The sequence below is a fragment of the Scyliorhinus canicula genome, chromosome 8, assembly GCF_902713615.1.
Source record: "Scyliorhinus canicula chromosome 8, sScyCan1.1, whole genome shotgun sequence".
NCBI classification, from domain to species: domain Eukaryota; kingdom Metazoa; phylum Chordata; class Chondrichthyes; order Carcharhiniformes; family Scyliorhinidae; genus Scyliorhinus; species Scyliorhinus canicula.
The window spans coordinates 82293705-82320025 of record NC_052153.1 but is presented as its reverse complement, the minus strand read 5'-3'; the positions used below and the strand labels follow the sequence as shown (position 1 = coordinate 82320025).

The window sequence follows — 26321 nt, the reverse complement described above, 5'->3', positions numbered from 1 at the left end:
AGATTATTAAGTACATGAAAAGAAAAGAAAATACATAATAGGGCAACACAAGGTATACAATGTAACTACATAAACACCGGCATCAGGTGAAGCATACAGGGGTTTTAATCAAAGTGTTAATCAGGTCGGTCCATAAGAGGGTCATTTAGGAGTCTAATAACAGTGGGGGAAAAGCTGTTTTTGGGTCTGTTCGTGCGCGTTCTCAGGCTTTTATTTCTCTTGCCGATGGAAGAAATTGGAAGAGGGAGTAAAGCAGGTGGGAGGGATCATTGATTATGCTGCTCGCTTTCCCCAGGCAGCGGGAGGTGTAGATGGAGTCAATGGATGGGAGGCAGGTTCATGTGATGGATGGGGCTGTGTTCACAACTCATGAAGTTTCTTGCGGTCTTGGGCCGCGCAGTTGCCATACCAGGCTGTGATGCAGCCAGAGAGGATGTTTTCTATGGTGCATTTGGTAAGAGTTAATGTGGGCATGCCGAATTTCTTAGTTTCCTGAGGAAGTATAGGCTCTCTTGTGCTTTCTTGGTGGTAGCGTCGACATGGGTGGACCAGGACAGTTTTTTGGTGATGTGTACCCCTAGGAATTTGAAGCAGGATTGAAATAGAGTGGAGACTCTGGAGCAAAGCACTGAACAGGGTAAACACCACCTCTACATGTGCAAGGCTAAGCCTAATGCAGCTGAAAATGGTGCACAGTCCACACCCAATTAGAACCCAAATGAGCAGCTTCTTCTCAGAGGTGAAGGATAGATGTGAACGGTGCCAAGGAGGCCCAGCCAACCACACCCACATGTTCTGGCATGCCCCAGACTTCTTGGGTTCTGGACAATCTTCTTCAAGCCAATGTCCAAGGTTGTGGAGGTGAGGTGGAGCTGTGCCCAAAAATAACATTCTTCAGGGTATCAGACCAGCCAGAATTTTTTATGGGATGGGGGCCTGATGCCCTAGCCTTTTCTTCCCTAATCACCCGCCAAAGAATCCTGCTCGGCTGGCGATCAATAGCACCACCCAAAGCTGCAGATTGGTTGGCCGACCCGTCAGAATTTCTCCAACTGGACAAAATCAAATTCACCATCCGGGGATCAGATGAGGGCTTTCTCAAGACGTGGAGGCCATTCACCAACATGTTCCAGGACCTGCTTGTAGCCAACAGAGCATAGGGAGAGGGGGTGCAACAGAGAGACCACAAACACCAACAAAAGGAGAGGGGGGGATAAAATAGGGAGCCAGATACGCCGATCCCATGTTGTGTGTGTGTGTGTGTGTGTGTGTGTGTGTGTGTGTGTGTGTGTGTGGGGGGGGGGGGGGGGGGGGGGGGGGGGAAGGAAGGAAGGAAGAGAGAGAGAGAGAGACACGACGGCGGGACATCAGACCGAAAGTTTGTAAATACGGGCAGGCAACTAGGATTCATTTATCTCAATGTAATGTGTGTGTCACTATACGATCTTGCTGTGTATGATAATGAAGAATCAATAAAGAAAACATTCTTATATAATAAAATAAAGGGGAAAGGGGGTTTCGGGGTTATTTCTAATGTTTGGCTTTTGTACATTGTACTTGCTTTGTTCAGATTTGTTTATTTTGTATTGTATGCAAAGAAAGACTCTAATAAAAACATTAAAAAAAAAAGTTTCTCCAATGGTTTCTGAAGTCTGTAATAGTGTAAGATCATAACAGCCTAAGTGGAGCAGTGTGGTCCTATCTACTGGCTCAAATGCGCCATGATCTGGGCTTTCTCTCTCTCTCTCAATGTGCCCAAATACTTTCTAGTCATTTTCATTAAAGTCCATTTTGGTCCATCCTAGGGGACATTTTGAATATTGGTATCTTTGCCACCAAAGATTTTGCCTGGAATGTTACCCTGAAATCCCCCTAATCAATTCAGCACTAATGTACCCTCCCCAATTCATATTTTAAATATGTTACATGTATTAGGCACCGTAGTTGGTAGGAGATTGTCTCTAGATTATTTGCCAATTATTCCTCCAGGATACCAACAAGTCACCTTAATTTTAACCATTTTATCAACAACTTTACCAGGAATGCACTCACAAAAGGTCAACTACCACTTTTCAGACTATCCTCTCATAGAGCAGAAGTCACATCTTCACAGATGATTGCAGTACTCATAACTATTCAAGACTCCGGAGGTACAAAAGCAGACCGAGCCAGTGTGTGACAAGACCAGGACAACCTACATTCAGGCTTGGGATAAGTAACAACTAATATTCGCACCACACAAGTGCTAGGCAATGACCATCTGCAAGAAGTGAATCAAATCTTCTCTCCTGGACATTCACTGGCCAAATCTCTCATTATCAAACCCCGGGCTGAGTGTGTTACTATCGATCAGAAAGTTAACTGTAACCCGCCACATAAATACTGTGGCTACGTGAGCAGATCAGACTTTGCAAAGCCTGTCCTCCATTTAGAAGGAACAAGTCAGGAGCATAATAGAGTATTCTCCACTTGACTTCTGGGTAAAGCAAACAGCCTGACAGTCACCCCATTTACAAGTTAAACATTTACCCCCTCCACCACCAGTGTTAGTAATGTGTTTCTTTGACAGCACCGTTCAAACTCAATAGACATATGGGAACACCACTACTTTCAAGCTCCCCTCCAAGTTGCACACCATCCTGACTTGGAACTATATTGCCATTCATTTACTACTGCGAGGCCAAATTCCCTTCCTAATAGTACCATGGTTGTACCACATGGACTGCAGTAGTTCAAAAAGGTGGCTCATCAGCACTTTCTCAAAGATTATTAGGGATGGACAATAAATGCTGGCCTTGTCTGCAACATACATATGCCATGAACAAATATATAAAGGAAAGGGCTGGACAATAAATGTGGCTTTGCAGGTTTCACCCAAAAACCAGCTTCTTTAAATGTATAAAAAGGAAGAGAGAAGTCAAAGTTAACCTAGGCCCCTTAGAAAATGAATCTGGGGAGATAGTTATGGGGTACAAGGAAATGGCAGATGAGTTAAACATATTTTGCATCAGACTTTATGGTGGAAGATACCTCGAATATTCCATTAATACTACGGAATAGAGGGACTTCCGGTGACGGTGGGCAGGAGGCGGCTGCGCAACGGAGGGCTCCCGATCGGGAACGGCATTTTCGGGGCTTTAAGCCCGGTCCCAGGGTCCAAGGAGGCGTCAAAGGCAGGCAGAAGAAGATGTCCAGGATCAGCAAGAAAACGGCCGGTAAAAGAACAGTTGGGGAGTGGAGAAGTCACCATGGGGTCACCAGGGAAAAAGGAGGCTGGAGCACCAGCAGAGGACGCATTGCTGAAGGCTGAAGAAATAACTAAGGTAATGGCTGCAGAATTCGAAGTTTACAAAACACCTGGAGGCGATGAGGAAGGAGATGAGGGAGGTTTTGAGTGTGCTGTTGGAGGAGGTGATTTCCCCGGTGACGACGGCGGTGGCGAGTGCAATGGCGGAGGTGCGGGCGCAAGGGGAGGCACTGAAGGTAGTGGAGGAGACGGTGGCGCAGCACGGAGATCAACTTACCTCGATGGGGAAGGAGATGCGGAAGGTGATGGAGGTGAACAAGGATCTGCGAGGAAAATTGGAAGACCTGGAAAACAGGTCCAGGCAACAGAATTTGAGGATTGTGGGGCTGCCCGAAGGAGTTGAAGGGCAGAGGCCGACGAGTATTTCGCCGTTATGCTGGCGAAACTATTGGGGCAGGGGGAGGATCCCTCCCGATATGAACTGGATCGGGCTCATCGGTCGTGGAGGCCTGTACCAAAGGCGGGTGAGCCACCAAGAGTCGTGACTTTGTGCTTCCGTAGGTACTGTGTGAAAGAGAAGGCCCTGTGCTGGGCCAAGCAGAAGCGGGTGGTGCAGTGGGCTTAAGCTGGTATACGTGTATACCAGGACTTTACAGTGGAGCTGGCGAGGAGGCGGGCTGCTTTCAACCGGGTGAAGAGGGCACTGTACATCAGCAAGGTGCAGTGCGGCATTGTATATCCAGCGAAGCTGACGGTGACTTATAAGCTCAAGGACTTTTATTTTGGAACGGCGGAGGCAGCGGAGGAGTTTGTGAAGGCAGAAGGACTGTGGCAGAACTGAGAAATTGAGAAATGGCCATGTGCCGATGTAACCTCAGGACTGTATTTTTTTTTTCTTTTTTGTCTCTTCTTTTTTTCGTTTCACTGCGTCCTGGTGTAGGGCTAGAGGAGCCAGTGGTGTATATATTTGGACAAGGGAAGGGATGGGATTTGTACTCGAAGCAAGGGCTTTTTGGGGTGTAGGTGGATATGCGGGGTGTGCGTGCTAAAAGGGGATTTCTGGGCTTTCCTTGGGCCGGGCAAGGGGGAAAGGGACCCGGGCGGGGGCATCCGCGCTGGCTGGTTTAAACCGGCCAGTGAACAGGAGTGAGGTGGGGAGAGGGGCTTCGGCCATCGGAACCTGGCAGAACAGGGTCCGAGTGGTCTAGCTGGAGTGGAAAGTTGGGGGAAAGAAACCGAGGTTGGGGTAAGGAGTTTTACAAGAGGCAATGTGCGGGAGGAGTTGGAGGGGGGGGGGGGGGTTACAACTCTTGGGTGTCACATACGGTACTCTTTCGGAGGTTGGACAGCGTAGAGTGTGGTGGGGGGGGGGGGGGGGGGGGGGGGGGGGGGGGGGGGGAGGAGGAGGAGGAGGAGGAGGAGTGGATTCTAGGGTGACCGGGGCGGGGGCGGGGGGAAAGAGTGGACTCTAGGGTGACCATGGGCAGTCCCGGACTCCTTTCTTTTTTCTCCTTTGTTTTTTTGTTTCCACCGTGGGAGGGTTTGTTTTATTGGATGCATATATTGACAGGTGGGCCGTTGTTTGGGGTGGTGGGAGGATGGGATCGTTGTTATTGTTGAGGGGATTGACTTTGTATTTGTTACCGTTTACTGTTTGGGGGTGGGGTGGGAATTTTGGAGGAAAATGTGAAAATGGAGAATAAAAACTTTTTTTAAAATACTACAGAATAGAGGTTAGGAATTAAATGGGGCTGGTTTAGCACAGTGGGCTAAATAGCTGGCTTGTAGTACAGAACAATGCCAGCAGCACGGGTTCAATTCCCGTACCGACCTCCCCGAACAGGCGCCGGAATGTGGCGACTAGGGACGCATTGAAGCCTACTTGTGACAATAAGCGATTATTATTATTAAATGCCATCACCATCACTACAGAAGTAGCATTAAACAAACTATTGGGGATAAAGGCAGATAAGTCCTCAGGCCCTGATGGCTTGCATCCTAGGATCCCAAAAGAGTAGCTACAGAGATATTGGTTATAATTTTCCAAAAATCTTTGGATTCTGGAAAAGTGCTGGAGGATTGGAAATCTGCCAATGTGACACCCCTATTCAAAAAGGGAGGGTGGCAAAAAGCTGGTAACTATAGGCCGATTAGCCAAACATCTACTGTGAGAAAAATGTTGGAATCAATTATTAAGGAAGTAAAGCAGCACATTTGGAAAATCATAATCTAATCAAGCAGAGTCAGCAAAGCTTCATGAAAGGAAAATAGCGTCTGAGTAATTTATTAAGAGTTTTTCAAGGAAGTCTCAACCAAGTGGACAGAGGGGGACCAGTAGATGTGTTGTACTGGACTTGCAGAAGGCATTCGACAAGGTACCTCCTAAACGTTAAGGTAAGACCCCGTGGTGCTGGAGGCAGGAAACTGGCATGATTGAGAATTGGCTAATGGGCAGGAAACAGCGAGTGGGGATAAAGGATTCTTTTTCAGGTCGACAACCAGTGGGGTTCCACAGGGATCAGTGCTATGACCGCAACTGTTCACAATATATATTATGTCTTAGAAGAAGTAAGTGAATGTATAGTCAATTTTGCTGACAACACAAAAATAGATGGAGAGGCAAGTTGCGAGAAGGATATAAACAGTTTGCAAAGTGATATTGATAGGTTAAGTAAGTGGGCAAAATGTTGGCAAATGAAGTATAACGTAGAAAAATGTGAAGTTGTTCATTTTGGAAGGGAAAAGTCAGGGGCAGAGCTGAGTGTAGTGGCCATCACCAAGGAGAAGGTGCTGGGGAAACTGAAAGGTCTGAAGGTAGATATATCACCTGGACCAGATGGACAAGACCCCAGATCTCTGAAGGGGATAGCTGAGGAGATTGTAGAAGCCTTGGTGGTGGTCTTTCTGGAATCACTGAAGGCAGGGAGGGCCCCAGAGGATTGAAAAATGGCTAATGTAACACCCCTGTTTAAGAAGGGAGGGAGGCAGAAGACAGGAAATTATAGGCCGGTTAGCCTGACTTCGGTTGTTGGTAATAATTTAGAATCCATTATTAAAGATGAAATTACGGAGTACTCAGAAATGCATTGTAATATAGAAGTGAATCGCACCTCGCCAAGGAGAGGTCTTGCCTGAAAAAACTGTTAGAATTCTTTGTGGAGGTAACAAGGATGTTAGACAAAGGAAAACCAGTGGACATGATCTATTTGGATTTCCAGAAGGCCTTTGACAAGGTGCCATACATGAGGCTGCTGAATCAGATACGAGCCCATGGTGTTAGGGGCAAGTTACTGGCATGGATAGAGGATTGGCTGACTGGCAGAGGCAGAGAATGGGGATAAAGGGGTCCTTTTCAGGATGGTAGCCAGTGACAGGTGGTGTTGCGCAGGGGTCAGTGTTGGGATCACAGCTATTCACAATATACATTAATGATCTGGAAGAAGGAACTGAGGGCATTGTTGTTAAGTCTGCAGATGATACAAAGATATTTAGAGGGACAGGTAGTGTTGAGGAGGCTGGGAGGCTGTAGAAGGATCTGGACTGGCTAAGAGAAGTGGCAGATTGAATACAATGTGGAAGAGTGTGAGCTATTGCACTTTGGTAGAAAGAGGCATAGACGATTTCCTAAGTGGGAAAAGTCTTCGGAAATCAGAAGCACAAAGGGACCTTGGAATCCTAGTTCAGGATTCTCTCAATCTCAGGATTATTTCCCATATTAGTACCTTTCTCTTGCCTTGTCTCTACTCTTCGGTACACCACATTTTCCCAAATTTGATCCCATGCTCCCACTATTTAATACAAAACTCTCCCTACTTCCCTAGTTATATGGCTTGCTAGAACATCCCCAGCACGGTTCAGAGATACACTCATAAACTGACCCAATGGCATGGATCCCATGGTGCCAGTGCCATACGAACCAGAACCCACTTCTCCCACACCAGTCTTTGAGCCATGCAATCATTTCTGTAATCTTATTTGTCCAGTGCCAATTTACACATGGCTCAGGTAATAATCCAGAAATTATTACCTTTGAGGTCCCGATTCTTAATTTGGTGCCTGGCTTCTCACACGGAACCTCGTTCCTCATCCTGCCTATGTTCTTAGTGCCCAGATGGACCACGGCCACTGGATCCTCCCCATCCCACTGCAAATTCCTCTCCAGCCCTGAGCAGATGTCAAAAATCATGGCACCTGGCAGGCAACACAATCGGCTTGACTCCCACTCCTTGCTAAGAGAGCAATGTCAACCCCCCTCACTACAATGTCCGCTACTACCACTACATTTTTATGTGCTCCCCCCACTTGAATCCTGTACCACAGTGCCATGGTCAGTCAACTCCTCTATCCTGCAGCCCCTACTCTCATCTAAAAAATTTGAAAGAACCTCATACCTCCTGGACAAATACAGGCATTGACACTCCTGCCCTTTGGGTCCCCTTACCTGCCCCAGCTGCAGTCACACGCTCTTGTCCCTGACCACTCGCAGAAGACCCTATCCTAAGGGGTGTGACTGCTTCCTGAAAGAAAGCATCCAGGAAACTTGCAGTTTATGCAGCTCAGCCTCTTGAAAAAGTTATAAAAAACAGAGTACCTCCCCCACCATCTTACCGAACTTCCTCTGGTCACCAAACATCCATACTCTGCTTAAAGTCACACTGGGGAAGTTTGACTCAGGGTAAATGCTGAGAGGATGTTTCCCTTTGTGGGAGAATCGAGAACGAGGGGGACACAGTTACAAAACAAAGAGTTTCCCATTTAAAATTAAGATGAAAAGGAATGTCTTCTCTCAAAGGGTTCTTAAGCTTTGGAATTCCCCAAAGAGCAGTGGAGGCTGGGTTATTGAAAATACACAAGGCTGAGCAAACAGATTTTTGATCTACTAGGGAGTCAAGGGTTATGGAAGCAGACAGGAATGTGGAGTCATCACAAGCAAAGCTGCCATGAGCTTACTGAATGGCAGGGAAGGCTCAAGGGACCAAATGGTCTACTCCTGCTTCCACTTGCTTCTAATGCCTACGATATGAATCTGTTATGAAACAACGTTCACCTAGTGTGGTTAAAAAATGCTGCAGTAAAACAGACACTGGGATTAAGTAAGCCTCTTTGTAATATTCAAAGTTTATTTTTCTCAAGCTATGCTAGATTTATTAAATGATTTAAAACACCAGCCTGTTTTTTGATTAAAAACACAATTTCTAATTCAACAATATTTATTTAATTTACAACGGTAAATATTGGCATTGAAGTCATGTGCCACTCCTGGGGTGCAAAGAGCACAAAAATAATTGCGCGGTCAGGCACATTCAAGATTTAATTTAATAATAGAATTGCAAGGCGTTGTGAAACTGTAACAAAAAAAAAGTGGAACTGGAACTAAACCTTTTGGTGAAAAACTCTCTTTTTGAATATGTGTGATTCAGATAAAGCATTCAGAGCTGGATTTTGTGGAGCCGCTGAATCAGGCGGGCACAGAGAAATGTGCAGGAGGCTGTGCGTCTTACTCCCAGCAGTGAGAAAAATGTAAATGATTAAGTCAGAGAGGTGCAAAAGTAACAAAACAGGACACTCGTATGCTAGTGGTGATAATCTAATTGATTTGCTCAATTGTCCACTTCCATATAATTCAAGTGCAATTTGACGCAATGAAACCCACCTCAATTTAGTGAATCTCACGTGTTCTTGCCTTCAGTAACTTACCCAGTGAAAGCTCGCTACTTGTATGTGGCTTCATGACTCACTGAGAGTCCTTTAGACTTCCAGGACATCTAGTCATAGGGCACAGGATTGATCTTGGGGCGGTTTTCTCTGTAAAAACCTGCTTAGCTGAAACTGAAGAGCAGATCCGCAGGCAAGAAATTCAGAACCTAGCAGTGCTGGATCCAAAACCTAGTGTGCCAGTGCACAACTGAGGTGCAGAGGGGCAATTCCCAAAGTGGCATTGCAGGTTTGAGTCTTGAAAGGGAGGGCATTTGAGGCAGCTTGCATGGAAAGAGAGAGATAGTGGCAGCATGGGAATCAACCATCCTCTCCTTGTTCACCCTTGAGTGCTGGATTTGAACTGGCTGAACTGAGACACATCAGTTCTCGGTTGCATCCACTGATGCCACCAAATGACTTGTCAGACAGTAAAGGAATCTTCTCCTTGAGCATTAGAAGGTCTTTTTGCACTGGAGCAACAGAAATTCAGATGCTGGAGCTTTAAATTGCACATCTTTCTTAAAAAGCTTGCAAGATGATTTCCAGCTAACACAGAATTCCTTGAAATGTGGCGCCAGCTCCTGCACGGTCATCAGGTGATGCAGGGTTCCCAACATCAAAGTTACCCCTGCTACATGATACAATGGCAAGCCCACATGTATTAATGAGCTTGCCGCCATGTAATCAGGTGAGCCCATCACCACGGACTCATGCCAGATCCCCGATATCCAGGTGCCACGACAATAGCACTAAATCCAGCCTTTAATGTGAGCTCTGTGAGTTAAGAGCAATAAAAGATGAAATGACAATGCAAGAGTTTAAACAGCAGTGGTACTAAATGTGAGTTATGCCACAGCAGATTTTTTTTCCTGATTTATATGTGAAAGTTGAACTGAGATAGAATCTAATATTGTTTCTAACTGGAGTTAAAGAACTGTTATTTTTGTACTTACCAAAGGCGAACGTTGTATACTGACTAAGTACTGCAGCAAGCCCTTGGTATGGTAAATTGTTGGGTGAAGTTCAGGGTTAGGGGTTAACCACTGACGGTTCAGATCTTCACCACTTAAGGAGCAGCGGTGACTACAAAACAGAATATTCAGAAAAATGAAATAACTGGGAAGCCTTTTCAAGTCAACTGTTTTTGTAGAAATAAATGCTCCATCTTTACTCCTATACATCAATTTAATTTTCCAAAGAGAGACTCTTCAAAATTTAAAGTTAGTCAAACAAAAATATCTATTCAATCTCCTATATTCCTTGTTCATGACAGAATATTTTCTTTGACATGAGATTTTTATGTTCCCAGCAGCTCAGGAATTCAATGCAGTATTTAAAAAAAATATAAATTTAGATTTATATTTAAAATATAAATATAAAAGCAATTCATATTGTTCCCAATTCACGCGCAATTTAGCATGGTCAACTGTTCACATTATACATTAATAGTTGCACAACTGAACGAGATGCATTTCCAAGTTTGCAGATGATACAAAGTTGGGTGAGAGGGTGAGCTGTCGGAATGATGCAGAGATGCTTCAGCGGGATTTGGACAGGCTGAGTGACTGGGCATATGCATGGCAGATGCAGTATCATGTGAATAAATGTGAGGTTATCCGCTTTGGAAAGCAGATTACTATTTCAATGGGTGCAAATTGACAGAGGTTGATACTCAGTGAAACCTTGGTGCCCTTGTGCATCAGTTGTGGAAAGTAAGCATGCTGGTACAGCAGGCAGTAAAGAAGGCTAATGGTATGTTGGCCTTCATAGTGAGAGGATTTATAGGAATAGGGATGCTTTACTGCAATTGTAAAGGGCATTGGTGAGGCCACACCTGAGGTAGTGCGTGCAGTTTTGGCGTTCTTTATCTGAGGAAGCATGTTCTTGCTATTGAGGGGGTGCAGCGATGGTTTAACAGGCTGATTCCTGGAATAACGGGATTGTCATATGTGGAGAGATTAAGTCAGTTAGGATTATATTCATTGAAGGTTAGAAGAGCGAGAGGGGATCTCACTGTAACTTATAAAATTCTCACAGGAATGGACAGGGTAGATTCAGAAAGAATGTTCCCGATAGTGTGGGAGTTCAGAACTAGGGGTTATAATTTGAGGGTAAAGGGTAAACCTTTTAGAACTGAGGTAAGGAGAAATTTCTTCACCCAGAGAGTGGTGAATCTGTGGAATTTCACTACTACAGAAAGTAATTCAGGCTAAAACATGTGTACTTTCAAGGAGGAATTAGATATAGCTCATGTGCATAAAGGAATCAAGGGATATGGCGGGAAGGCGGGATCAGAGTATTGAACTTGATGGATCAGCTATGATCATAATGCATGGTGGAATAGGCTAGAAGGGCCGAATGGCCTCCTCCTGGATCTATTTTCTATGTGTGTTTATTTACAATTTACTCTTGTAAATAGATCTATTCCATGTAAAAAGTAGTCTAGTTTCATTCTTCACCATGGGTATACCCAGCAAAAAAAAAAAGTGGGAATATCCATTCTTGCCATCAGTTTTAGATTACCTCTACCTTTACTGCCTTAAGTCTAAGAATGTAAACTTGTATACTTGGCACACAACTAGTTTAGTCATCCGTTAGCAGATCTGGTTTGACCACATCAGGTTGTTCACTCCTCTGGCAATATTATCTACGCTTTCAAAAGGACTCAAGGACAAAATGGGTGGCACGGTAGCACAGTGGTTAGCACAGTTGCTTCACAGCTCCAGGGTCCCAGGTTCAATTCCCGGCTTGTGTCACTGTCTTTACGGAGTCTGCACGTCCTCCCCGTGTGTGCGTGGGTTTCCTCCGGGTGCTCCGGTTTCCTCCCACAGTCCAAAGATGTGCAGGTTAGGTGGATTGGCCATGATAAATTGTCCTTTGTGTCCAAAAAAGGTTCGGTGTGGTTGCTGGGTTACGGTGGAGGTGTGGGTTTAAGTAGGATGCTCTTTCCAAGAGCCAGTGCAGATCTGATGGGCCGAAAGGCCTCCTTCTGCACTGTCAATTCTATGATCTATGGACTGCAGGTTCTAATCCGAATTACCTTCTTAAATTCTTCTTGCCTGCCAGTTTTCTCCAATAATAAGTCCAAACAACTCATGGATTTCAAGCACTCAGACAGACATTACCTAATCAAGTGATTTTCCCATTTCTCATTGCAAATAAACCAAACCCCTCTAAACTCCTTCTGTCACTGTTCCCCTGAACTCCCATCTCTATTTTGTTCCCTCCAAACTCATCTCATCCATGAGACTTAACTCTTCCTTCCTCAACTTCATTCCTAATTCTTGATCATTCAATTGCTCTCAAACTAAGTGATCCTGCAAATGGTTTTCTCTCCTCAACTACTGCTTTCCTCGTGTAAGACTGCCACCATCATTCCTCCTCAAAAATCCACCCATAAATCCCTATTGTCCTTACTAATCAAAACTTAAGCTCTAACTCCCAGGGTCTTTGTCACTACCCAGATCAGTGTCCATTTCTATTATGACTCCCTGTTTGAATATTTACCACTAACTAGTGGTTTCAAACTGTTTGCCCAATATTTAGTCTTGAATAAGGTGCAACTAATCCCACATCCTATCTGCCAAAAGGACGAGCTATTTCCACTCCTATAACATCACTCATCACCCAAGTTTCTTAAGCCTACCTACAAATGAAACCCTTGAAAAATCTCTTGGTCACCTCAGAACTCAATGGCTTCCCATTCTGCACGCTCCATAAATTAGCTCATCTAAAACTCTGTTGCATGTATCCGGTCTTGCCCTACGTCACCTAGGTCCTGACAAAAGTTGTCCATCAATCGCCTGGAGTTTCAAATTTAAAGTTCTTGTACGTATGTTCCAATTCTTCCAAATCCTGAAGTTTCTTCATCATTGTAAACTGTTCCAGGGCTACAATCTTCACCACTTAACTCTACTTCTGCAATTCTGATCTCCAATGCATATCCTCTTTAACTAGCCATCATGCCTTCAACTGTCTGGGGTCTATTCTCTGGAATTCCCTTGCTAAATTTCTCCAGCTTCCTCTTCTGCTCAATTCCCCTACCTTCCTCTCCTTTAAATTCCTCCTTAAAATTCACCTCTTTGAACAAGTTTTTGACTACCTTTCCTGTTCTGTGAGATGGCATGCATATTTTCATCTTCTCATCTCTATGAAGCACTTTGGGACATATCAAATTAACAGTGCTATATAAAGGCAAGATGATGTCATCATTGTCAATCTTATTTATAACCAGATGTCGCAGAAGTATTTTTTAAAAATTGAAGATTCTCATAAATTGTAAATTTAGCAATTTGAAAAATGGCAATTTAAATCCACAACTTCTCAAGAACTCAAACTGCCTTGATTAGGAACTTAGTTATACATATTTTTATTTACATACTATCTAGATTTTCAACTGCCATCTGTCGTGAGAAAAGTTTCCAATTTCTGCTTAGGCCCATCCTCATGGACGGTCTGGGAAATTTATGGAATGGAAGCTAAATCTGCCAGGCATTACTACTGGTAATCCTGGGGAAAAGTAGAGCTTTTGCCTGTGTACATCTTTCCCATTGCTTAGTCCAACTGACACCCTCACTCGGACTCTCCCACCCACATTTCAACCAGGTAATTTGAAGGAAGTCGAAAAATCTTCAATCAAGTCGGTAAAAGGGGAGTGCAAAATAATCTTTAAGTCTGGAGAAAGTTTAATTCCCAGGGATTGGGACAATTTTGCACTGAGTTGAACAGGAAAATGCTGCCCCATTGGAAATTGTCCACTGAAACATTATTGAATGACCAAATCACCGTAACAGTGCATCCAAATAAGGGCAAGGAATTTCAAAAATTAAATTACCAAAGTAAAACTAAATGATCAGACAGGGGAATGGAAGTAAAAGGGAGGAACAAAGACTTGGAACAGTCATTAAATTAAATTAACTTGATGGGTATTTAAAGTCACATCATTCACCCTTTTGGTTCATTGTACATTATGGTATCACCTATCTCAATTCAAAACTTTCATGCTCAGCAACGCTGCTTTTGTCTACACAGGTGATATTTCCTGACCTCTGCAAACAGAAAGTCTTAAGGCATGGTTTTAAAAAATCTACATTCAAATCTATTGGTGCTTTCTTGGGCATTATTTAACACCAATCTATTAATCGTGACACTGTTCATGGTGGGTTAGAAAATGTGTTTTATAAAGTCATGAATTTTACTGCATTAAACACATAGTTGAAAATTACAATCTGTAAACTTCATACAGATTATTATACAGTACAAGCACCATCAAGTACATGTGCATTACATTTGCTCATCAGAGTTTTTATTCTATAGGTAAGGAATGTTGTAAAATGGACAACAGCCTAAATTTTAGGCCCGATATATAATTGGAGACTTTAAATTAAGAAATGGACATCAGTCACAGCCACAGTCAGCCCACAGGTAGGCCTAATGGGAATTTGAACAGCCAAATCAATCACTTAGGGTTATCAACCTGAGTGGATTGGCTGGGAATCTCCAGAAATGAAAGATAAATCTCTTGGGTACCACTGCTAGCAATCTAGGAGGAAATTAGAGTTCACAATTTGTGCCTAGGTGCTTTTTTTTTTTGCTTGTTTGTGGTTTTCACGAGAGATGTTGATTTGAATCCATGAGCAAAACACTTAATTACAGGGGATCTGATCTTTAGAAGGCCAAGGCAAATGCAATATCATTTGCTAACTGCAGTTAAGTGCCAGGTGATTTGATGTCTCATGGTCAGGCAACACATGGTCAAGCAGAAGGTGATCAGTAACCCAAGAATATGCCTAGCCGGATTTGGGAACTGTTAAAACCCTCACGGAGATTGTGAGGTATGGACTATTAGGTACCCCATGACTTCATAGAATAAAGATGCAGAACTTCCCCTCAACAAGGGCAGCCTGGCTGGTATAAAAACCACGGCCCACATCAAGAACCCTTCGGGGAGCAAATAGTGTGTGTTTGATTAAACCTTTCTTTTTGCCTCCAAACATTCATTCATTGTGGTCACTGCTCGGATCCAACAGTAACACTATTTCCAAGGTAAAGACAGATTTAAACTACTTAATAGCTTTCCTTTCCGATATATTTTAAGTGACAGTACTTAACTGGGCAAATATTTATTTTACTCTGCTTACTGCACATGTATACCTGAAAATCCGCTTGGGTTCTTGAAACTGTCTCGGCAATTTACTTTCAATGCCTGATTCGGTTTCTCGTTTCTTTTTTCTTCCACGAATGCATTTGAATTTATAATCTGCTTTTTATCTACAAATGCATGTATGCGTAAATACATATTTTTATTCTTGTACGAGATTTTAAAATATTGTTTCCAATTTTGGTGCTCTACTTGACGGGTGTTAAGGCTTTGGCAGGGGTACAGTGAAGAACCAATACACTAATACCCGTATTAAAACACTGGAGTTATCATGACAGGTTAGGTTAAAAGAATTGGGACTCTTAAGCAGTGAAGGATTAGGGGTGATCTAATCAAGGTTTGCAAGGTGATGCATAGAATAGATTGTATTTTTAGTTACACTTTGCTCCAATTAAATCACTTATGGAGGACCAGAAATCATGAACTTAAATTGTAAAAGGCTAAGAACAAAGAATAATACAGCACAGGAACAGGCCCTTTGGCCTTTCAAGCTTGTACTAGTCATGGTACCAACATTGCCCAAAACCCTCAGCACTTCCTTGTGCCGTATCACTCCATACCGATACTATCCATGTATTTGCCAAGGTGCCTTTTGAACACTGTTAATGTATCTGCTCCTGCAACCTGCCCTGGCAACGCGCTCCAGACACTCATCACCCTCTGCGTAAAAACATAAGGAGGTGGTTCTATACTCCGCTCTTGTGATGGGGGCAGTTTGCTGAATCATAGAATTCCTACAATGTAGAAGGAAGCCAAAAGGCCCATTGAGTCTGCAACAACCCCCTGAAAGAGCACCCTTCCTAGGCCCACGACCCCACCCCACAGCACGGTAGCAGAAGTGGATAGCACTGTGGCTTCACTGTGTCAGGGTCCCAGGTTCGATTCACTGTCTGTGCGGAGTCTGCACGCTCTCCCAGTGTCTGCGTGGGTTTCCTCCGGGTGCTCCGGTTTCCTCCCACAGTCCAAAGAGGTGCAGGTTAGGTGGATTGGCCATGATAAATTGCCATTAGTGTCCAAAAGATTAGGAGGGGTTATTGGGTTGCGGGGATAGGGTTGAAGTGAGGGCTTAAGTGGGTCGGTGCAGACTCGATGGGCTGAATGGCCTCCTTCTGCACTGTATGTTCACCCCTGAAAACCTACGTGTTGATTGTGGCTAATCCAACTAACCTGCACATCTTTGGACTGCACATCGCTTACAAAAAGCAGATTTTGTATAGAATTATGAGGGTAACATAAACTCCTGGATTTGTTTCCATCAGCTAAGGGACCTAAACCAGGAATATCCCAGATTTTGTTCCCTCCAAATTGATCTGCATTGTTAATCCGTTTTTTCACCTGTCCCAAGAGATAAAATGGCTGTGGGTGGAGTGCAATTGTATATCTCGTGATCCATAAGGTTTCAGAATTGTACAGAACAGGTTGAATGTACAGAGAATTTTCCTGTTCATTATTATTTGCATATATGTGCATACATATTTTAACAACTGTAGGCCTGTAAACTGGGAGGAGGCCAGAAAAGCAGTACCAACAAAGAGCATTTTAACAATTTAGAAGAGAAAGTGCAGCCTGACAACTTACTTTAGCCAAGCAAATAACCCATATATATTCACCAATTTAAGATTTTTAGTTCAAACACGTGAGCATTTATAGGGTGATGGGCATAGTGAAAGTCTGAGTCAACAGCAGTAATTGAAATAAAGGTACTGATCCCTAGATGTCTTTTTTCTCGATCTTCTGATACAATAGTGCTGTTTACAATAACTTAAAAATGAACTGTTAGAACTATAAACTATTATGTGCATTTGTTAAAACTATACAAAAATGAATATAGAACATTTTAATGTAGACAGGCTTGCCTCACCTTCCATTGATGACTCCGTCTGGGTTCAGCATAGGGACAATTTTGAAAATATAGGAGTCCCGCAAATTTTGAGCTGCCAAGCTACTGCCCATTAAAAATTCCATAGTTCCCTTCATCACCCAGCTGGAATTACTTTCTCCAGGATGGACACGAGATGTTAAGAAAATATATGGGCGATTTCCTGCACAAAGTATTTTAATGTCATTATAAATTTTTGAAACATTAAAATTAGCTTCACATATTGGTAATTATATAATGCAAATCATGACAGGCAAACAATAACAAAGGTTGCTACAAATGGCCTCAAAACCCTCGCTATTTAGGGAAATTTAACCAGGTTGCCATCCTATGGCTAGAATCATAAAAATGCACAACACATAATGAAGCCATTTCATCCATTCAGCCTGGAAAGGTCTATACAGCCTAATTCCACTTCCAGCTCTTGAATGACAACCTTGCAGGCTACAGCATTTCAAGTGCATATCCAAGTACTTTTTAAATGTGCTTAGGTTTTCTTCATCTGCCATCTTTTTAGATATTGTTTTCTCTACAAGGGTGGAGGGAGGTCTGGAAGTCAATCTCTCAATCTAACATCAATCCTATCACTTTTTAAATTTATTCATGGCAACTGTGCATTGCGGGCAAGGCTAAAATTTGTTGCCCATAGTAAATGCTCGAGAAGATGGTGATTAGCCATCTCCTTGAGCTGTGCAGTCCATGTGGTGTAGTAACACCTACAGTGCTATCAATTACTTTAATCTATGTGTGATTATTGACCTCTCTGCTAAGACAAACTGGTCCCATCCTGCCAGACATAGGTCACTCATTATTTTATACACCTCAATTAAATCTCCCTTTGGCCTCCTCTGTCCCAAAGAAAACAACACCAGCCTATCGAGCCTTGCCTCATGACTAGAATTCTCCAGTCCTAGCAACAATCTTGTGAATCTTCTCAACACTACCTCTTGTGCAATCACATCCTTCCTCTGATGTGGGCGACCAGAACTGTGAGCAGTACTTCAGCTGAGCCCTAACTAATATTTTATACGGTTCAAGCATAACTTTCCTCTATGCCTCAGCTAAAGGGAATTATCACATGTGTGTTCTTGCACTATAGGAATTCCATGATCCTACCTCAGTATTCCCTTGCCTCACTTGCCTTCTCATCACCTCACTTTTCTGATTGAATTCCATTCACCAGTCCCATAGATTTCTTCTTAACTATCAAACACACACCCAGTGTTCTTATCACCTGCAAAGTCCTTAATAACCCTTACCTGCAGAATTCCAATGCAAACAGCCCTACAGTCACTAAACCTGTGCGCTTTTACCTTTTATTTCCTGCCACTGAGCCTATTTTGTATCCAATTTTCCACTTCCTCCTTGGATCCCGTGGGCTTTTAACTTTCTGACCATTCCTGCCATGTGGGGCCTCATCAAAAGCTTTGCTAAAATACATGCAAAATTTACCAAACACACCTCCATCATTGGCCCGCCTTAGAAAATACAATTAAGTTAGTCAAAGACAATCTTCTCTCAAGTCCATTTTGAGCAGGCTTGATTTATTAATGTCTTTCTAAATTACATTTAATACTGTCCCTGAGAATTTTTCAAATCGTTTGCCCGCTGCCGAGGGTGGGTATTTACTCAGTCTATTTCATTTTCGCTATTTAAGTAACGGCATGTTAACAGTCCTCAGGTCTCCTGGCACCACATCTTTAGCCAGAGAGGATTGGAAAATGATAGTCAGACTTCGCCATTTCCTCCCTTACTTGCTGTCCTCGTTCACACATTAGTCATTTCGGGGAAACATTAGAGCTGACCAGAAACCAAAGAACTATACATCAACAAAGAACCAATGGAAAAGACAGACTAAGAAATGCTATGAGGTATGTACAGATTTAGAATGTATGTAAGTAAATGCATGAAATGTGGTGAATAAGGCTGGTGAGCTGTAACATCAAATAGCCATGTGGAAATATGGTGTAACTAAAATCACAGAAATGTGGCTTAAAAATAATGAGGAATTGGCGCTTAATATTCAAGGATACAACGTTTTCAGTAAAGATAGTGAAGAAAAGGTACTAAAAAGATGGTACTAATTGGGGAAGACATCTTTTGGTGTTGGAAAGAGAGGATGTCCTTGAGGGGCAAGAACAGAATCAATTTGTTTGGAATTGAGAAGCAAAAAGTGTATGATCACGCGACTGGGGGTATTCTCACTGACTCACTGGAGAACCTGGCTTGTGACCGACCAAAATTCAGGAAGGCACAAAACACGTCAAGAGACTTTGTCTGTAAAGTTCAGAGATGAAGTCATCTACCCAAACCGTCAAGCATCACCTGCTCACATGTGACAGAGTTTGCAGCTTGTGCATTGGACCTCTCCGGATATTGACAGAAGCGGCGGAACAAATAGGCAGGGAAATCACAGGGTTGTGCAAGAACTGTGGAGTGGTAATATTGGGGGACTTTAAATTAATGAAATATCTATTGGGATAGACACAAAACTTGGAACTATTATGAGTAGAGGACCCAAAACTGGCACCAATGTGAATTGTGATAAGGATAGCATAGGAGGATATAAATATGATTGGGATAAAGACTTAGGGGAAAAGTAGAGCAAAGATGAGAAACATACATGATGCTGATGTAATAATGGTGTCATCTCACATGACTGAGAAGTGAGTGAGATCTGGACGGATGAGAAGCTGAAACCTTATGTAGAGGTCCAATTGTGTAAATACTTGCTGTCAATAAAGAGTAATGATTTTAAGAACCTATGGACTAGAGTAGCATATTTTGGAAGAATAGATAATCCCCCAAACCCGCGTTCAGGCCCCAACCACACACCAGGATAAATATGGTGGACTTCAAGAGGTCAAAGACAGACTGGTGGAATGGAAAGACATACAGCGGATTAAATTTAATGCAGAGAAGAGTGTGAAGTGATATATTTTGATAGGAAGAATGGGGAGAGGCATATAAAATAAATTCTAAAGAGTTCAGGAACAGAGCGACTTGGGAGGAAATAGTAACAAATTGTTGAAGGTGAGAGACAAATTGAGAAAACAGTTAATAAAGCCGATGGGATCCTGGGTTTTAGAGAGATAGAGGGCTGGATTTCCCAGCACAGTACTGAATCTTTTCAGGCGGGTTTTAAAAATGGCAGGCAGGACTAGATTCATGAATTCTTGCCCCGTTTCCATCGCCAGCAATTTTCAGTGGTATGGAAAAGGGAGCAAGGCTGGATCTTGTGTGCCGTTGTCCCGTCTATTACGATCCCAGACCAGACCCCAGCAGTGGCTAGGAAACTGGACCGAAAACCCAACATTTTAGTTTATTTGCAAGACTGTATGGAAAGAATGATTCACTCCAGGAGTGACTGCATGAAGAAATAGGGATTGGGCATTTTTTTAAAAACAAAAACAAAATCCTTTATTATGAGTACAATATTAAACTTTTTAACTTCACACCCAAAAAGAACTTACAATTAACCTTAAACACTACTACTCAATTTCTCATTAAACAACAAGAATCATACAGCTCTCAATCTATCTTACTGTGGGAGAATTGTGGACTCAGCGTCAGGCAGATTAGAATTCAACTCCTCTCCAAAGCTTTCTCCAAAAAACTGCCTCTATAAAGCTTTTCAAAATGTCTCTCTGCATTCCTTGGCTCCACACAGTAATTACCTCATCTCCCCAAGCTTAAAAATAAATGATCTCTGCAGGCTGAAAATCACATCAACTCCCCAGGGACTTTCCCAGTCAAAGCACAGTACATTAGTCCAGACTAAAAAACACATTCCTTTGTCAATCTCACCTTCCGACTGCTAAAAAAAATCCAGGTCCTGCAAAACAGAATTCTTTTTAAAAAATTACCACTGTAGTCAAACACACTCTAACTCTCTGCGTTTAAACCTTAAATTGTCCAATATTTAGAATCCAATATCCCTAAAGTCTTCCAGTTGTCACACAACATAGCTGGCATCATTGTGGAAGTGAGCATTTCAGTCCATCTGCAATTTTCATGGAGCCAGCCAGGTTTTGGAAGATGAATTTCTGAAACCAGCATAGAAGTGCTGTGAATGATGGGGGTAGTCATGGTTTAAGTTGGGAACTATATGAAAGGCAAGTTCAAAACTGCTAACTCCACATGTCATAAAAAAGTTGCATCATAAGTTACATATGTTTTTTTTTTAAAAGTGAGTGATGATAGGGCTTTTTTTCCCCAAAAAAAGATGACCACAAAATAATGCTTTTGCCAGGTTGTCACTTCGGACATCTGCCACACTTTCAAGGCAATGGACAGCATTGTGAAAGTGGAAAAGTACTCAGATGCACATGAGTACATGATCCACTGGATATACTGCTATTCTAGATTGTACAATAGTGAAATACAAAAATGGTGTGAAATATTCCCAATGTCTTGATTTTCTTTTCTTGAGGTTAAACTCAGCCATCTGTTTGGCTGTTTCACAAACTTGAGAGATGGCTACATATCTTGGTGTCTTCTGTATTTAGCTGAGATGGGTTTGATGACACATTTGTTCAACTGAATCTTATTAGGAATGCATGGCTGAGTATCAAAGCTACTAATGGATTCAGCTCAACAGGGCTTATTCATACAGTTATGCAGTGGAGTCATATTATGAATGCTTGACTAACTTCCAAAGCCTCCAATGGATTCTGGTCAGCAGGGGCTATTGACATAGTTGTCAAAGGGAATGTGAACTTGTTTTTTTGACTGATATATGCATTTTTAAAGAAGATTATGTTTCTATTAAGGTGCCATTCATGTATCTTTATTCTCACAGATTTATGGGATAAAGTGGATATCCAGGCAATATTTGTTTGTTTTTACTGCTTAATGAGCTTTCCAATGTCATTAGAAGACTAGTCAGTTTTGTTTATAATGGACACTGGCTGTGAGGCTATGGGGGGCTGAGTAGGTTCTGGGATATTGAAGGTTATTGGCACCAATCCGCCTCAGTCTCCTCCTCTGGCCAGCAGCCAAAGTCTGCAAGCCAGGCTACAATGAAAACAGCATGATCAGGAAGTGGGATTGCAATGCTGGAAAATCTCCAGAGTCCCGATTCCCACCTCTTAAGATATAAATCCGGACCCTAACATACAACGGTTATGGTAAATTTTTATAAATCACTGGTTAGGTCTCAACTGAGTATTGCACTCAATTCTGGGCATCACACTTGAGAAGTATGTGAAGGCATTGGAGAAGGGGCAGAAAAGATTTCCAAGAAAAGTTTGAGGAATGAGAGACTTCAGTTACATGGGTAGATTCTCCGGGTACCCCGGATTCCTCCCACTGTCCAAAGGTGTGCAGGTCAGGTGAGTTGGCCATACTAAATTGCCCTAGGTGTCCAAAAGGTTGGGTGGGGTTACCGGGTTACAGGGATAGGGTGGAGGTGTAGGCTTAAGTAGGGTGCTATTTCCAAGGGCCGGTACAGGCCTGATGGGCCGAATGGCCTCATTCTGCTCTGTACCTTCTATGATTCTATGATTGGCAAAGCTTGGGCTATTCTCCTTGGAGAGGATTGAGAGGGCATTTGATGGAGGTGCTCAAATTATGAGGGTAAAGACAGAGCAGATAGAGAAACTGCTTGCTTTGGCAGAAGCTTCGAAAACACGGTCCTGTTTCAAAAGGGAACTGGATAATGATCTGAAGCAAAAAAAACAATCAGGGCTATGGAGAACAGGCAGGGGACTGAGACTTGCTGAGTTGCTCTTACAGACAGCTGACAAGGATACTACAAACTAATCTATGATGTTGAGTGAAGAAAAGGGAGGAGGAAGAATTTCTGAAATGTGCTCAGGAAAACTCCCTTGACCAATTGGTCTAACCAAAAAGAGGCATGGCTGGATCTGTACTGGGGAATAAGGTGGGCTAAGTGAACTGAGGGTCTGAGTAAAGATGCTTAGATCAAAGTGATAATTGTACCATAAAGTTTAGCTTACTAATGGAGAAGAGGAAAGAATAATCTAAAGTATAACTTCTAAACTGAAAGAAGATGAACTTCAATGAGATGAGAGGAGTAGCAGGGTAAAATGAAATTTTACAGGTTTGACAGGAAATTCTGTAACAGAACACTGGAAGAAATATTTCAGGTACAGGCGAGGTGCATACCAATAAGAGGAAAGGTAGAAGAGCCAAAGCAAGGACTCCTTGGATGTCAAGGCAGATAGGGAATATAACAAAACAAAAGAATATATAATCAGGTGAATTATTTCATGCGAAAACTAGGCCAACTACAGGAGTTGAGAGGGGAAGTGAAGCAGAAAACAACAGTGGAAAAGAGAGAGAATATGAGAATAGAGTAGCAATTGATATAAAAGGGCACCCAAAAATCTTCTGGCATGTAAATAAACGGGTAGTAAGAGGCGAGGTGGGCTCTATTGGGGATAAAAAAGTTGCTATTAGCTTGGAGGCGCATGGCTAGGAATACATAATGAGTATTTTGTATTGATGTTTACAAAGGTAAATGTGCTGGCAAAATCTTGGAAGAAGTGCAATTGGGAGAGGTAAAGTATGGGATGAAAATTGATAGGCATGATGTATTGGAAAGTATGGTTATGCTTAGAGTGGATAAGTCACCTGGTTTGGGTGCCTTGCATCCCCAGTACATCTGGAAATAGAGGTGGAGATCGTGGTAGAACTTTTCTAATCTTCCATCGATATAGTGGAGATGAGAGAGGATTGTAAAAGGTAGTGTTTGACGACAAAGATCTACGCAACTCCTAGTGTACAGTGCATTTGCGGCCATCACACTCCTGTACTGCAATGAGACGTGGATTGTGTATCAGCAACACAGAAGAGTCCTCAAGAAATTCCATCTGCAGTACCTCTGCTGCATCCTCCGGATTCAATGGAAGGACTGTTGAAAATATGCTAATAGCCCTCCTGAAGTCAGCTTCACAAGCATTCATACATAACTACTGCAAGATCAACTTTTGTGGACTGGATACTGTGTGGATGGCTGAAAAGTGTCTCAACCTGTTTCATCAACTGTCATATGGTCAATGCTCTAGGGCTGGACATGAAAATGCTTGGAAGCTTGGCAACATTGACATTCATGACTGGAAGAAGCTTGCAACCAATCATTCAAAATGTTCATCAATCTAAAATGCTTTCAGTCACAACATTGTAATGGTGAGGCAGAGCAGCAGCAAAGGAGGAATGAAAATTAGCAAATTCTGCATTCCAGATTCCACTATCTCAGGGGACAACCTGCCCCATTTGCCCAGAGATTTGTGGGTCAAGAATTGGCCTATTCAGTCACATGACCAAAAAGAGAAGTCATCCTCAAATTGAGGGACAGCCAACAAAGTAAATAATGGTGTTCCAAGGGGGAGTGTGAGGACTACTGCTTTTTTGATATTGGAAGCAAGAGTAAAATTCCAACATTTGCTGACGATACCTGTGGCAATTGAAGATGGACCAATTCACTGCAACAGGACACAGCTTGTCCAGCAGAATTAATAAACTGGCAGATGAAATTTAAGGCAGAGAGATGCGAGATGATGCATTTTGAAAGAATGGATAGGGAAAGGCAATATATACTTAATGGCACAGCTCTAAACAGTGCACAGGAAGAGGGGCCTGGAGGCTCATGTGTATAGATCTTTGAAGGTGGCAGGACATATTTAGAGCAGTTAGCAAAGTATATGGGGTCTTGAGTATTGAGTAAAAGAGCAGGGAAGTTAAGCTGAACCTTTAAAAAGATCTGATATGACCACAACTAGAATATTGCATCCAGTTCTGGCCACCTCAATTTAGGGATCCTCGAGAGGGTGCAGAAAAGATTTACCAGAACGGTTTCAAAGATGAGAGAATTTAGCTACACGGTTAGGGAGGAGAAGTTAGAGTTGTTTTCTTTGGAGCAAAGGAGAACTGGTGGACTTGTGCAAGATAATGAAAGGTTTATATAAGGTGAACAGTGGAAAGCTATTTCCATTAGCTGATCATACAAGGTAAGGGGGCCAGATTAAAGGCTTTGGACAAGAGATACAGGAGCAACTTGAATGCTAATGACCGGGAACTTGTTGTCTACAAAGGTTGTGGAATTGTAGATTACCAATGATTTCAAAGAAAATTAGTTGGACACTTGAGGGAAAATAAAATTTCAGGGCTTTGGGATAGAAAGGGGTAGTAGAATTAGCTGAATTGCTTTATAGAGCAATATGGATTTGCTGGGCAGAATGGCTTCCTTCTCTATCACTAGAGGGAAGAAGGTTAGAAAATGGAAGCTTTTTAAAGTAAAAGTGGCCGCTATACAATTTTTTTTGGAAGCTTGAACGTTCTCAAGCACTTCCCATAAAAACAAGACCATTTAAGTATTCGTAAATCTTGGTACAATATACATCTAAGATCATGAGTTCTCCATAAACTGCGGGTAAATTTATATAATTAAATTCTCATTCTAAGGGAGGACATGGTAACACTGTAAAAGCTTTTTACTTGATCTGTTTTGTGACCAGCACATGATCAAATTAACAAAACAAAGACTTATTTTTTCACATTTACTAGCTTTTCCTCAGCTGTTCAACCAAGCTTTTAGAATATGAAGAAATAGGGAACAAATTAAAATCTTATACATACAGATATTATCCCTCATCTTCTTTACATAGATATTCAACACTAGATTGATGTACAGATTTTCCAAGAATAATTTTTTAAAAGGTGCAGTTAGTGAAAGGCCAGGGAATACGTCCTATTCTCACTCTCTGGATCATGTAGTCCCGTTTGGGGGCAGCCCCAGCCTGCCTGCACCAACGACCACTCATAACTCCCACTGACCACAGAGGCCTCTGGCCTTGTGGCTGAAGGCTATTGTTAATACAAAATTGGCAATTGTAGTTAAGTGAGCACTTCACACGTCCCAAATAATCCCCGTGGGTAGGCGTGTCATTTGCAAGTGGGGGTTATTGCCTAGCATCCCAATCAGACCGTGATGCTTGGGCACTGTGCCTGTTAACACCACAGACCCAGTGGTCGGGGACATTTCCCCGACCAGAGGGTGGATGTATGCATCGGGGGGGGGGGTCCAGGTAATGTTACATGCGGGTGCCTGGGGTACAGGGTGTGTTGTCGGTGAGCAGGGGTCCCCGCTGCTGCTGGGGGTGCATGGGCTGAGCATGCCGGGTTGCGGGGAGGAGCAATGGGGAGACTGGAGGGTCTCCTGGTGGAAGATACAACTGGCCATCAGTCTCTCACCCCCAATTGCATGGGATGGGCGATAACTTGGACCCCGCGGAACTTGCTCCAGTGATGCTGTTGGGAGGTCTGGTGCCAGAGGAGGCAGCGGCATCGACAGAGGCTCGAGGTTATGGCCCAAA

The 26321-nt window shown here is 42.8% G+C and overlaps 1 protein-coding gene across 12 annotated transcripts in view; it reads right to left on the bottom strand.

Moving 5' to 3' along the window:
- Positions 1-26321, bottom strand: part of agtpbp1 (ATP/GTP binding protein 1) — a 325109-nt gene that overhangs the window by 106543 nt on the left and 192245 nt on the right. For 11 of the 12 annotated variants that reach the window (XM_038804830.1, XM_038804835.1, XM_038804834.1 and 8 more), the window contains 2 exons: positions 16966-17146; positions 9898-10027 (listed from right to left, as the gene is read on the bottom strand). In XM_038804830.1, the coding sequence (XP_038660758.1) occupies positions 9898-10027; positions 16966-17146 (311 nt within the window). Of the gene's footprint in view, positions 1-9895; positions 10028-16965; positions 17147-26321 lie in introns of all 12 variants that reach the window. The other variant, XR_005461593.1, reaches the window with a different exon arrangement.